Raw genomic sequence first — 15513 nt, forward strand, 5'->3', positions numbered from 1 at the left:
TCCGATACACCATGGCAACATTTCCCAAAAAACATTGACGCACAGCACGCTTCCCTCCAGCCAACCATCGGCCTCGTCCAATGTTTGCCTATATCACAGCATACTGCAAGCCAATGAGCCTTATGTCCGCGGAGCGAACAGGGAAATGAGTCTGCAGAGCGGAGCCAGATATAACTAATTTTTTGAGACGTACATTTCAGTTCTTTGCAACAAAAGTAGTTGTTGGATTTCCACCAAACACACAAAAGCATGCTTTCTGAACCATGCCCCCGCTCCTGCCACAAATTTGGTTAAAATCCATCCAGCCGTTCAGCCTGTAGCTGTGTGCAAAGTTTTTCCCCATTCAGTCTATGGAAAAAAAAATGTGGGACCCCTCTATAACTTTGCCCCCCCCTCCATGAAACCATACCTTCCCAGAAAAATTAAGTGGGCCCCATATACTTTTTTGGCAAAGTTTGGTGAAGATTCGATCACGGGGTGCAAAGTTATAAACCGCCGAAAAAGTGGTCTTCCTATGGGTTTAGCAACTTAACCATAACTTAACCATAACTACACGGCCTGTGGTAGCGGCCCTGTAATTATGGTTAAGTTGCTTAACCCATAGGAAGAGCACTTAGTGGGCGGCTTATAACTTGCCCCCCCTCTCCTCTCGAGACTTTGCAAAAAAAGGTGCATGGCCCTGTCAGATCAATCCAGTGAATATTGATGAGGTTTCGTCAAGGTAGGGCAAAGTTATAGGGGGTTCTGAAAATGTGTGATTTTCCCCAAAGATGCAATGGAAAGAAAGATTTGCTCACGTCTACAGCCCAAACCGCTGGACAGATTTTCACCAAATGTGTGGTCCCGTCGGAGTACTGTCCAGGTAGACCGTGACTAAGTATAACGTTACACTCAGTGGATTTCACTTTTGAAGCTTCAGCCTTTGGTACATTCCCAACAGTGGTAAAGAACTGCCACACCCATGATTCTCTATTGGTGCTAGAGTTAGGCACTTCCTCTACCTCCTTATCTCTGTCCTCTTCATTATCTTTGGAAGTGCTGCGCTTTTTTATGTGTTCGTCCTGCAGATAGTAGTGTTGATGGTGGCTCTTGGGAGGAGGGATGGCAGTAGAAGTTGCCATTTTTATGATAAATAGCAGTTTTGCTAATATTCTTCCAAGTATGTGCTGTATGCTAGATTGTTAGTGGATAATGAGTAAGAAAAGGTGTAGGAGTTGTGTGTTGAGCTTGAAAGTTGCTAGATGAGTAGAAAGTGCAGTTCCAAACTGTCTTTGAAGCACGGACCAGATCTCGCAGTGCGGATGCATTTGTGAACACGTTATCATGCCACGCATGAGTGTGTGGTCACTTGACACTATCTGGAAGGTCCGCAATGACGTCAGATGTTTGCGAACGTCGATGGATGCAAAAACAGTGGAAAAAGTTGCAAAACGTGTATAGAAGTGTTAAAAAGTAGGCTAGAAGGTGGGAAATGGCAGAGTTTTAAGGTGAAACTTTGTAAATTGGACACCAATGTTGCTATATTGGGGTAAGTATGATGTTAGTAAGTTTTAGGAAATTAGCATGCACTGGTAAAAACCCATGAAATTCATTGAAAAATCTTTGTTAAAGAGACGATATGTATACAAGTAGAACCAAAAAATCTCAGAAATTCGCCAGTTATGGTAAGCTGAGCAACCATAACTCGCGCCACCACCGTGCACTGATGACATCACATAGGAAATTAATTTTGATGAAAAGTCTCTACACACGGTTGTGCTTATAATTAAGAAGCTGTCGGGGTGATCGGGAGACCTATCATGAACTACTTAATCTATTAAAGAATGTACTCTTCTAAAGTAATATTGGAGTGTTGTTCTTAATACAGGAACCTAATCAAACAAACATAGGCGATGGCTGCAGCATGCAGCATAAAAGTACAATATTTATAATCTTGTAATTTTTGGTGGAAACAAGGTTTATTATTGACTTTGAAAGTAAATATCCTGTTGGCCATAATGTTGATGAAGAATTATACACGTTCCTTGGAGTTTGATATATTAACAAAGACTAATACCCATGGTTAACTATTCTTTGTTTGTCTTTTGTTTATAGTCCTTCAACATCTTTTTTAATTCAATCACTTCACTTTCATTATTATTTTTTTATTGAGTGATTCATTTCTTCATCTTTGTTATACTAGTGCTTACAGTTACAATATTACTTACTGACCCAAATATATCTGTTCACAGACTACCATAACAGTATGTATTGTTATGGATCACATATTTTTGTAAACCCGGCCGCATACCCAATGACATGTCTTAAGAGAATGGTTTACACCATGCTTACCGATGCATTCTCCAGTCTAGTTGGCACAATGCACTTTATGATCGGTGTGCAGCATATACAAGTCTATATGATTGCACTATGCACTTTATCAATGGCAAAGTCTGGTATTGAAAATATCTAACCAGTTATATACTGTACATAACCGAAGATATTTGCAGCAATAGACGTTAGACTATTTGCATATAATATTAAGTATATAATATTTTGCACACAATCGGCCTTGCCAGTGATGCAGTATTGTACTGTTTAAATGTTTTAATAATTAATAATTAATGCACTATGCACCTTAGTGTCGCGTTTACAGGTTTTATTTAGTAATGCACTATGCACTTTAGCTGCTGAACCAGGCTGAAGATCATGCAAATATGCACTACTGTGCACTTTATTACTAGACAATTTGTCGTATGCAAATGGGTGTCAGCCATATATTTTTTGTATCTGTCCTATAGTAATGCACTAAGCATCATATTGGCTGCACTAGTAACAAATGACACAGGAAGGCATCCTGCACCTTATTGGCCATGTTTGTATTCATTCATATTAGTCAGCGACTCGTTGAGAATGCATAAATCATGCTAATCATCGGACATGAATGTATTTTCTATTCTATCTGATACAAACCGCATTACTAATTTCGCGCATATGTGGCAATGTGGGACACGGACAAATCTTAGGTACACATGCTATTGGAAACATATTATGCACTTTATTTAACGATTTTCCTCAAAAGAAGTGTACCACACACACTGTGGAAATGTATTGTTGTCCCCATTTATCAATTAATGGTCGTACGCATTATGATCATATATTTTTTTGTTAAAATGATTGCCTAAATGTATGATTAACGCTTTTTCAATATTATGTCTGATATTAGAGACTATGCATATCAGATTTTTGTAAGAATGATGCAAGATTTTACAACCAGTGTTTGACCTTTCCAAAGATGGCCGCAAGAAGTGCAACATGTAATTCAGTCACCTTTTTAGGGTTTACTATGGTGTTTTAAAATTGGCTCTCTCGAAAGGGAGAGGTTACTGTGATCAAGCCACGTGACTAAGAAAACGTTAACTTTTTAAACTGCAATTCAATGAATAAAGGTTGTTTAATTATTCAACCCATGCAGTTTTTTGGTTGGCTTTTGTTTGCCGTAATATGTTGGAAATCCTTTTTTGAATCACAAATTGGGAGTGCTGCTCGCCGGAATGGCGTTTCCCCGCTATTTACATCTGAAATATTTATATATATACATTGCACTTTGTATCATGCGTTTCCAAGTTCATATGCGGATTATCTATTATAGCAATGCACTATGCACTTTATAATATGCGATTGTTGCTTCAGGAATGTGAAATTTATATATAAATGTGAGGTAGTTCCTTAAGATCTTTTGTTGTTTTGAAACACTAAGTGGTAGTATTGAATCACTGTGCTCTGATTTAGTGATTCTAATATAATATACAGTATAATTAAATATATGTATATGTACATATAACATTCCAGATATAACATTGAAGTGCTAGCATATATATTCTTAGATTGTTGAGGCACTATGCACTTTTAATAGCCGGGTACAGCCTAGCAACCTTTTGAACTTTTGGAATGCACTACGCACCTTAGGTAAGACTTTTTGGAATGCACTATGTACCTTAGGTAAGACCTTTTGGAATGCACTACGCACCTTAGGTAAGACCTTTTGGAATGCACTACGCACCTTAGGTAAGACCTTTTGGAATGCACTACGCACCTTAGGTAAGACTTTTTGGAATGCACTACGCACCTTAGGTAAGACCTTTTGGAATGCACTACGCACCTTAGGTAAGACCTTTTGGAATGCACTACGCACCTTAGGTAAGACCTTTTGGAATGCACTACGCACCTTAGGTAAGACCTTTTGGAATGCACTACGCTCCTTAGGTAAGACCTTTTGGAATGCACTACGCACCTTAGGTAAGACTTTTTGGAATGCACTACGCACCTTAGGTAAGACCTTTTGGAATGCACTACGCACCTTAGGTAAGACCTTTTGGAATGCACTACGCACCTTACGCACCTTAGGTAAGACCTTTTGGAATGCACTACGCACCTTAGGTAAGACCTTTTGGAATGCACTACGCACCTTAGGTAAGACCTTTTGGAATGCACTACGCACCTTAGGTAAGACTTTTTGGAATGCACTACGCACCTTAGGTAAGACCTTTTGGAATGCACTACGCACCTTAGGTAAGACTTTTTGGAATGCACTACGCACCTTAGGTAAGACCTTTTGGAATGCACTACGCACCTTAGGTAAGACCTTTTGGAATGCACTACGCACCTTAGATAAGACTTTTTGGAATGCACTACGCACCTTAGGTAAGACCTTTTGGAATGCACTACGCACCTTAGGTAAGACTTTTTGGAATGCACTACGCACCTTAGATAAGACCTTTTGGAATGCACTACGCACCTTAGGTAAGACCTTTTGGAATGCACTACGCACCTTAGGTAAGACCTTTTGGAATGCACTACGCACCTTAGATAAGACTTTTTGGAATGCACTACGCACCTTAGGTAAGACCTTTTGGAATGCACTACGCACCTTAGGTAAGACTTTTTGGAATGCACTACGCACCTTAGATAAGACCTTTTGGAATGCACTACGCACCTTAGGTAAGACCTTTTGGAATGCACTACGCACCTTAGGTAAGACCTTTTGGAATGCACTACGCACCTTAATTTCTAAGAGCATTACTCATTGTTCAATTGTAGAAATGTGGGACATCAATATCATGTTGTATAGGGAATGTGCCATTTAATTGTATATGCAGGTTACAGCCAAATATCATGGTTTTGATCTTACGTTATTTATATGAATGCGTACATTTCATTAGAAACACCAGAAATTGTGTTTCTTCTCAAAACTCTCTTCCTTTATTTGAACCATGAGGTCGTATATAAATATATATCTCCATATACATACAAACAACTGAATAGGTTCAGACCATATGCAATCTCATGCATTGTTAATCACATCTGTAAGCCCAAATAAACATGGCCACTAGATATAATGTGGGTTGTGTAGGTCACCTTTACTATATTTATCACCGGGGTGTCTGTTTTTAAAATGAACTCCCTCATGGGGACGAGTAACTGTGAACAAGCCACTAGGTTGTGGCGAAACGTGTCAGGCTGCCGCCTGGCAACAACTTTACTGGGATACTTTGACCTCTTTTTTAAACTGCTAACTATGAAATGAAGGTTGTTAAGTTTGTACAACCCGCACAGTTTTTTGTCGATTTTTGCTCGATGGAACGGCATCTCAGTTTCCCGTTCACAACTGAAATATATATATATATATGAAAAGAAGAAAGGTCTGTAAACAGAGTCCAAAATGCAGCGGCACTCAGGCAATTTAAAAAAGGCAATATATAAATCAGGTCCCAGCATCTTTTACTGTGCATCAAGAGTCCTTTATTGGTATATCATCGGTGGACAAGGAAGAGCAGTAGCACAAACAGAGAAAGAACTACGCGTTTCACCCTAAATGGGCTTCGTCGGGTTAGGTGTAAATGAAAGAGGACTGGTGCTATATAGTGTGTGTGTTTAGTCCTGCATTGATGTTGTTAGCAAGAAAAGCAATGATAGAGTCCGGTTCAGTATCACTAACCACATAAAACAGCCCTCCATCTTGGAGTGGTTTTGGCCACTCAGGTAGCTTAACACATATCCTAGTGTACATATAACCAGCCTTGCAGTTCCTCTGTACATCAGACATTGGATACATGAACTATAAGACACTGCAAGTTGAAATATGATACACATGTTAAAGCAAAGCATCAAATAGAAAAGGTTTAAATAGTTGAGCGAATAGTTGAGCGGATGGATCCATATGGAAAAGGTATCTGTAGTAGCTATAGGTGTTGCTGCATTATGCAAATACTGATTCGCAAGGTGCGGCATCCTAAGTTAATGATGCCATCACTAGGTAGTGTTACAGTGTCTTATATCTCTAAAATGTGGTGTACTGCATGATACCAGAAATAGTCAGCAAATGCGGTAAGCAATATTGCACTTTTGTTTCTATCTGCACAATGCAATGTACCATGTGCAAATTAGTTTTATGACAGAGGCTGCATAATATATGACGTGGATAACTAATGTTAGGGTTGTGTTAATCCACCATGACGGTTTGATTAGATCAATAGCAACGGATAAAATCTGATCATCCCTAGTGGGTAAAAGATGTCGAGACACTGTGCAAAATAGGGCAATTGGATAGAATAAAACAGCCACAGATAACAATTAAATCATCCCTAGTGGGTATAGCTGCCGTCTGGGTCAGTATAATATAGTATATTGCCATAAGTTAGAAAGTACAGTGTGCTTTGAGCAATTAGGAATTAAAATGAAAACTTAACTGGGTATCCTATAGCAATATACTAGACCCAGATGCCGGCGGAGTGTCTGGGCACTGTGCAAATAAGGAAATTGGATGGAGTAGGGCAGAGGGAGGCACGGGTCCGGTCATCCACACACACACACACACACGTTTGTGTATATTTGGTAGTGAATATCTTTCCATAGCACACATTTATTGAGTTCTCTCATATCGATGCAGATCCTTATCTTGCCAGATGGTTTCCTTGCCACCAAGTGATACCCAATCTGAAGCATCTGTTCTTTCTATGATACCTTGTTCCTCTAATTCTTTTCAATTCAGCCTTCATGCCATCTCTGATAATAAAGGATACATTACGTAGTTTCTATGTAACTGGCCTAGAGTCTTTTTCATCATTATTCTGTGTACAAATCCTTTCATACATCATATAGGTCTTCCCGAAAGACTTGTTCATGTGTACTCTGCAGGACATGCATTGTTTCATTTTCAACAGATAACAAAGTATCATCTACATTTGGATCCAACTTAACTGCCAGCTTTTTTTTATGAGACCCAGCTCAATAAGGGCATTGAACCCTTTTTCCACACATATACTTTGCCTACATCTTCTCTCCCTTTGAAAAGCAAAGCTGCTTGAAACCAAACAATAAGTTCAATCTTCGCACCCCATATGCTTTCGGCTTGATGTCAACTTCATGTAGATATTTATTTGTGTATCTATTCTTCCATAGAACTTCTGGGGGGGACGGCGGGGGGTGCAGGGGAGGGGAGTATATTTAGCTCCTGGGTCAATTATCATCGCAACCCTTATCCCATTCGTGTTGACTGTCAGTTTCAGACTTTCCAATTATTTTTCCCTATCTCTAATCAAGGATATGCATTCATCATCATCTTCATAAATCTCGTTTACCCAGTTGGCGAAGTAGTTCTTGTTTCTCCAACATCTAGATGTCCTTTGCCATTGCAACTTGGGCTGTCCACCCAATGTGATATTCTATTATATCTGTAGCGTTTTCTGGATTTACTTTGAAATATCCCGCTTCCTCTACCGTTGTCGAACATAGAGGGTTTTTTGTGTAACCCTTGTCTTCCATTTTCCTTTTCTGTTGTCTAACTGGGTGATTGCCTGTCTCGGTTGTACTTGCAGGTTTTGAACCCCTGTCTAGTTTCAGGCAGTGATTTCACCGTCACTTGTTTTAGCCTGCATTCCAGTGTCTTTACACATTTCTCTGTGAGATTGACCCCCTTAACACTATATGCAGTACTGTTTCAAGGAAGGGTCATCCTGTACCCTCAGTTCAGTAAATGCCTCCAGCTGCTCCTCGATGTTTCATGTTCCATCCTTCACGTCACCACACAAACACACAACTATGCTCTGCGGAGTTGACAACCTGCATGTACACATCTGAAATTCAGGATGGTGCTGGCCAAGTTATTGGCTTGGTTTGTGGAGCTGTGGAAGGAAGGGGAAAAGCCTATTAGGCAGTAGAGGATCACCTACACGTTCACATTGGCATTGATGAAGGGCGGTCCAAGGACAAAGGGTCATGTCCATCCAAAAAGGACAGGATTTGTCAGAAGGGTCCAGGAGTCCAGAGCAGAGATGTAAAGAATGAGTGAGTTGGAGGTAAGAGGAGCTGAGAGGAGGAGACTGGTTCAGAAGGTGATGAGGTAGAGGTAAGGGTGTGATTGGGAGTAGAGAACAGGATGTCACTTAGAAGAGAGGAAAAACGTGGACTAGAAGGAAAGAAAATTAAAGGATTTGCATTGGAGAAGAGGTGAGCAGGTGTCCAGCAGTAAAGATGGGAAGAGAATTTGGAAACAGTGATGCAGAGGTTGGAAACAATGGAAATACATGTTAAAACAACTGTAGGTGGTAGGGAGGAAACAGTTGGATGTGGTAGAGAACAGAAAGAGGTGGTGAGCAAGCAGAAGGCTGCACAAAGAGAGAAAGAGGCTGTGAGAGAACAGGAAGAAGTGGTGAGAGAATAGGAGGAGGAGGTGAATCCGCAAACAATAAACCGGGGGGGAAGAGGAGAGATAGCAGGAGGAGGTGTTAACATACCAGAAGGTGAAGGCAGTCTGTTAACAGGAGGAGGTGATGAGACATCTGCAAGAGAAGATTTTAAGAGATAGAGTAGCAAGCAGAGCAACATCAGCAGGAGGTGGGGCTGGCAGAACAGCCGTTGGTATAGCCATTGGTATAACAAGAGTGCATAGAGATCGAATAGCCATGGAGGGCTGAGACAGAGAAGGAAGGTACCCCAGCCACCCCATACACCTGGAAGACCAGCGGGGTAAGGTGGAGGAGGTATGTGCATGTAGCAACATGAACACGAGTTTGCAAGAGCTCAGAGTAAGGAGCAGTATTGTTGTGGATGTGAGTTGCCTGAAGGGAGGGCTGAGCTTCAGTATATCCCCTAAATCAGTGCTAGAACCTCCCTATATCCAGCCACCCAGCCAAACACTGCCCTGAGACCAAGGGGTTTAAGCTTGTTGACTCTTAGACTCTTTCCAGTGGTTCCCCAGATTTGTGCATTGGCTGTTTGTGACCCCTGGAACAGAATCCCAACATGAAAGTGAAGAAAGAGAAGGCAACAACTATCAGACATTTAGAAAGACATGCCAGGGACAATTAAACGCCCCAGACTGTCAGTGACTAAAAACCCACCAAGGATTATCAGGATGGAGCCCAGACTTTTAAGGATACTGAAACCCACATGCTTTATTTTAGTTTTGCCTTTGTCGGAACCTTAAGGATATGACCCCCCCCCCCCCGCTTTTGTGTCCTGTTTATATTGGAAAGTCATGGGAAGCCATCCATTTGTCTGCTACTCCTTGAGTAACAGGGAAGAAACCCTGGGAAAGGAGTGAATCAGAGAGAAGCTATTGCGAACATACTTTACATTTACCGTTCTCACCCTGTTTGTTTTTGTGTCCCTCTACTCACAAAAAACCCTGAATGAACTCTAAAAACCATAAGAATGTGTGTCTGGCTAATGATGGATCCATCTCTTCTTCATAACACCTGTCTCTAACTCTCGAACTCATCTCATGTTTTATGCTGGAATGTCCCTTCTATAAAAAGGGCAGATACTGAGGTAGAAAGGGGGTTAAAAACTCATATGGTCACTGGTAGGTTTTTGGATGTGTACACATACACGTTTGCATTCACTCTGCATTTACCTGCCCACATAAAGGGGCTTATTTATTTTTGTATGTATTTACTGACTTGGTATTTACTTTCATATTGTTGTCGACTGTATATTGCTGAATTGGATATATGTACTTTGGCCAAGTCTGCTCCCTGTTTGTGGGAACAAATAGGCCAGTGACAAGCGGGGCGGGTGCTACCCCGGGCCATTGGAGGTTGGGCCTGGGAGAGAGCTTCAAGCATGTTCCCAATCTGTAATGCTTGTGCTGGAGACACTAGAACCACAGCCCAGAACAAGCAGCCTCAAAGGAGGCCAGAAGAAGAAATCGGAAAACCAAGATGGCTGACTAGCCTGAAATAGACTTGGCCACAACCCCTGAACCTGAAGTAGCCCTAGGTGCACACAAAGTACCAACCAATCCGTGTTGTCATGCAATTGATCCTCACAGGTGCAGATCCTCGGGGAATGACCCCACCAGGAGGATGAAGCGCAACTTTGCAAGCAGCTGCAGGATGGAGAATGGTGGAAGGAACAGAGGCTGGAGAGCTAGGGGAGACTGAAGAGGTGATGCAGTGGAGAGTGTGAGGAGGTGGTAACATGAAGGGTGGCTAGAGAGTAGACGTAGGTGGTGGCAGTAAAAGAGACCCAGGGTGGAGTTGGTAACACTGAGGATGGAAAGAAACCAAAAGGAGGTGCTGCTCATAGAAGAGACACATGGGGGCGTAGTAGCATCATGAATGGAGAGTGAGCAAAAGGAGAAAGTGGTACCAGAGGAGGTGTAACACCAGGGATGCTGATTAAGAAAAAGGAGATACTGGTATTAGCAAGAGAGATCAAGGCGGAAGTGGCGATCTCTGGAGTGAGGGCGAGGCAGAAGGGGGAGATGTCAATGGCAGGAACAGATAGTGGACAGGAGAGAGTTATGCAAGAGAGATGCAAGGAGTAAGCGGTAGAACCCAGCTTCCAGTATGAGGAGTGGATATTAGGGCCAGGGAGGGACACCGAAGCAGCCATCTCAGCTAAGGAAGATGAACCCGAGGTGGCAGGATGGGAAACAAGCAAAGTCAAGAAGTGAAGGAGAGATCAAGGAAAACCAGGACAGACACAGTGAGAACATAAAGGTTCCAGTCGGCCAGGTTTGCCTTGACTGCTCCAAAAGGTGGGAAGAGGAACGAGACCAGGAAAGAGAGGTTATTGTCAGCTTAGAGAAAGGAAGAGAAAGAAGCCCAGGGTAGGTTCAGTGCAACCTAAGGACCCCTCTCTAGTGCTTTCTGCTTGAACAACATAGTCCCTGAGTCAGTCGTTACAGGACCCTGACAACAGTAACAGAGCCATGGTGGGAACAAGGGAACGTCAAACTCCAGGGGCCCTGCACCATTTGCTCGATGTATCCAAAAGGGGTTATTGTTTAATCCAAAAAAAAAGCAATGCGCCACAAGTTGCGATGCACAGCTGAACAAATGCCTGTTTTGTTAAAGTCCTTACAGGGCAGCACCTGTTAGCCAATCTGTTGTAGCTGCCTCCACGCACAACATGAACGGAAGACACAGAAGACAAAAAAAGAAAGTTTTTTTAAGAGAAAAAAAAGAAGAGGGTTCGGGACACCTGAGTGCACGTAGCATCAGTAGAGGGGAGGTGATGCAAGCCGCCTCGCTTGAACTGTACAGGCTCCAAGGCCCAACCACCCAATGGGCAAAAAAGAGATTTCTTTGGAAAGGATATTATGACGGTTATTGTCTTGTTGGGGCCAATCCCATTTTTTCATTTCACATGACACTACTTGTATATAGTACCCCAATAAACAAGGGACATTTACTAGACCAAGAGACGAAGACCTGATATACCTTTTGGGAACATAGCATGAGAAAACTGGGCCTAAACCTGAAAGAGTGCAATGCATTATACAGAGGGTTTTAAAGCAAACCCTTTCATTAATGGCAACCAAAGCAATGCATGTAGAGCAGATGTCATATGTTATCTCTGACTGAGATAATGGTTTGCAGGTCCTTCTCTGTTCAGACTGCAATCTTCTGGAATTCTTTTCCTGTTGAACTTTGTTTTATATTGAATCACCTGGGTTTCAGACGTCGCTTCAAAACCTACCTGTTCCCTCATTAGTAAGTCTGTCATTCCTCGATTTATAATGATACGTAGAATTAAGGATGGGGGTTTTGGTTACCCAGAGTTGGAAAATTATTATAAAGGTTTCTTATTAAAAAAAGCATCCATTACTTTGGAGAAAGAAAGAATTCAGATCCTTTCTGGCTTTTGATGGAACGGGAAAGATTATACCCCTTCTCTGTGGATTGTTAATATTCCTATGGAAGGATACCAAACTCTGTGACAAAATTGGTACCAATTGTAGTTTCGCAATCTGCTTTATTTTCTTGGGTTAAAGGATGTGGACAGTCTTTATTTTTTTATAATTCGGCATCAATTTGGCTGAATCCAGGCTTAAAAATTGAAAATAAAATGCTCAATTGGAGAGCATGGGCCAACAAGGGTATTTTAAAGATAGGAGATGTCTGGAGAGAAGGATTGATGGTTCCATTTGAGGATCTGGTTAGCTGTTATGGGCTGCACAATAGGGAGGTTAGGAGATATAGATCTTTAGAGCAGTTACTGAGAGAGAGATTACAGATATTGGATACACCCTTAGACTGTAGACCTCAAATCTGTGAATTGTTCACTATATCACCAGGGGTAGTTTCAACCTTTATTAAGCTGATGCCTCTACAGGAATGTTTTGAACTCTTGGGATAAATTGAGATTGGAATGGGAGGCAGAATTGGAAGTGGAGTTGTCTGAGGAATCGTGGAACTGTGCGTGGAAAGCAGCTGTGAAAGCTAAAGTTGATTTAAACCTGAGGTACATTCAGTGCGTTTTAGGACGTGTTTACTGGACGCCTGTGAGGATGAATAGGAGAGGTTTGGCAGATACGGATTTATGTTGGGGGTGTAATTACTCAAGAGGGACCTTCAAGCATATGCTTTGGGAATGTAATAGAGTGTTAGATTTTTGAAAGAGTGTTCTGGATCGGGTTGATTTGGTGGTAAATGATTTATTCCCTCGAACCTTTAAGTCAGTGATATTTTTGTCAGTTGATAACAGGAGTGGAGATATCTGTGAATCCCTAGATTGGATTGATAGAGCATTGTTGATGGCGCCATTCACTGTGTGATTTAGCAAGACTGTTTGCCACAAATTGATTCTACCCTTTGGGTAGAAGCATGGAGAGCCTGGCCTGGAGCCATTCACTGTGTGATTTATCAAGAACATCAGCTTCATGAGTGTTCAGGAGAGGCAGATCTATTAAGTGGGTGCGGCTTTTGTCAGTGATAAAACAGGTTTTGTGCCTTGTTAGAGTGAAGTAAAAAAGTGGAGTAATAAGTAAAATGCTACTTTTTGGACAAGAAACAATGAGCTGAACACATATTCATGCAAATACCTACAGAGAGGCGTGCAGTTTACTCATTTATGTATTTTGTGAGGTTTTTTAACACTTTGCCACCTGGCTACTTCAGGGGTGGTTTGGATGTGTGGTGTTATTTGGTGCCGAAGAGGTTTAAATTGTGATTAATTAATGGGTGAAATGATCGCAGTGTGGCTTATCAATATGGTAATGTCTTATTAACAGTTTCCTAGTAATGTCTGCCATTCAGAAGAATGTTAAAGCATGTCTGGCTGGGATTTTTAGGCGATGTGGTAATCATTCTGTATTTCGTTTTCTGATAGGGATGGTGGACACCGAGGACAGCAGCGCGTCGACCCACGAGGTGGACATCATACTCGCGCACAGAAAATTTGATCCGGAAACCTACGACAATGACATTGCTCTCATCAAGTTGAAGGAAGCTATTCTCTTCAGTCAGCGCGTGGTCCCAGCCTGTCTTCCTGAGGCAGACTTTGCGGAACAGGTTTTGATGGCCCAAAGGTCAGGATATACTAGTTTCATGGAATGCGACTCAGAAACCAATCAGCGCACCACTCGGCTTCAGCTGCGCCGTGTCGCATTCCCACGCTGGCGTCTTCCCACTAGCAGCGACATCACAGGAAATATGTTTTGGGTAATGGCTGATGCAGGGTGCGTGGGTGATTGCGGAGGCCCACATATCGTCCCATACAAAGATACGTATTTTGTCACCGGGATAGCCAGCTTGCAGAAAAGGTCAAGAACTGGAGAAATGTTTGGAGTGTTTACTCAAGTGTCCAAGTTCATAGACTGGATAAGAGCATCAATGTGCCATTTCCATGGCTGAGTATGATGGGAAAAGAAGAAGCACACTGGTGTGAAAGCTAACTATAGTTCTAAATGAAGACACCTTATATGTTGCATTCATGTGCCATGAATCCTTCATGAAAGTCTATGGGGACAGTATCTTATTTGTTCCAGGTGCCGTCTACTGGCCCTGTATCTGCATTGTTAAAATGATGTAAATTTCAAACAGATGAATTTGAAGCAGATTGTTCCGACTTTCATTTACCACAATAAACAAGCATTGGCAACACCAGGACGTGGCCGGAAGTATGGGCTTTATTTGTTCATATCCTGTTTGCCACTGCTTCACTGGAGCAGTGCTAGTCTGTATCGGCTGCCTCAGGCAGGGGGGGAGGGGGGGCTGAGAACCAAAACAGGCCCTGGAAATAATGTTCAACGTGGGCCCATATTACACATTTTCAGCAAGCCCAACCCTTTTCCTATGAGAAAAATCCGAAATAAAATAGGTTACCACACAAAAACGGTCCAGAGTACAGAGGCCTACCAGGAAATCTCCAAAGTTCCCCATAGGCCAGCCCACCCCTGGCCTGGACTGGAGGCACAAGAATTCCAAAGCTCCTTATCACAGGAGAAATAATGACACAAATATTTCAAAACAAAATGCTTTTGTGCATTGGGATCTTCAGAGAATTACAAGGGGGTGAGCACGCTTCTTAAGCAAGACTTTGAGAAAAAGCATGCATGCTGCTTTGGGGGGAATCGGGGTTTCCTCTGTTTAGTCAGAGAAAGCCACCCGCGGCGTTGCGCGGGCTCCTCCAATCAGATGAATTCACACCGCTTGCTATTGTTATTTATACGTGAATGAACCGCCATGACATGCTTTATGAAAGAGCTCTGCGTTCATTCGTATTGTCGCCACCTACATGTTCATGTTACTGGTCGTACATTTCACACTCCCTCACAATGTCATTTGGCAGCAAAGGTTAAGGAAACTCTAAAAACAACTCAAAGGAAATATGAGATAAATGGCATTAAACAATCCCCGCTGACCTTGCAGGCTTTTCAGTAAGGTCAAAGGGCATAACTTAAACAGCTACATGACACACAAACACACCCAGCTATCACTGCAACAGAAGTGGGGGAAATCTCACATTTAGCTGCATATACATTCCTGATACTATTAGTATGATTATTGTTAGTATTATTTTACTATTATCATCATTTTTAGTGTGGGCTGTTATAAAGCCGAAACTATTGCATTGGAGTACAGCTAAGGAGAAATGGCATATGAGGAGGGAGGGGCACAGGGCATGTAGGTGCTGTTCAATTGTTTGCCCTCCCAGTGACTGCCCACGGCTGTGCCAATCCCTATGGCCATTCCCACCGAGTTCCTGCCCCTCCCCGCCCAAAACACCTCCTCATGGGAACTC

The 15513-nt window shown here is 42.2% G+C and overlaps 1 protein-coding gene across 1 annotated transcript in view; it reads left to right on the forward strand.

The window, feature by feature from the left end:
* LOC138526428 (coagulation factor X-like) overlaps nt 1-14376 on the forward strand; it is a 302087-nt gene extending 287711 nt beyond the window's left edge. The window contains exon 8 of the mRNA XM_069637170.1: nt 13600-14376. Coding sequence (XP_069493271.1) covers nt 13600-14123 — 524 coding nt within the window. The 3' untranslated portion in view covers nt 14124-14376. The remainder of the gene's footprint in view (nt 1-13599) is intronic.
* Nucleotides 14377-15513: the final 1137 nt, after the last annotated feature.

Source organism: Ambystoma mexicanum, chromosome 7p, assembly GCF_040938575.1.
Source record: "Ambystoma mexicanum isolate Mex_15411 chromosome 7p, UKY_AmexF1_1, whole genome shotgun sequence".
Classification (NCBI taxonomy): Eukaryota; Metazoa; Chordata; class Amphibia; order Caudata; family Ambystomatidae; genus Ambystoma; species Ambystoma mexicanum.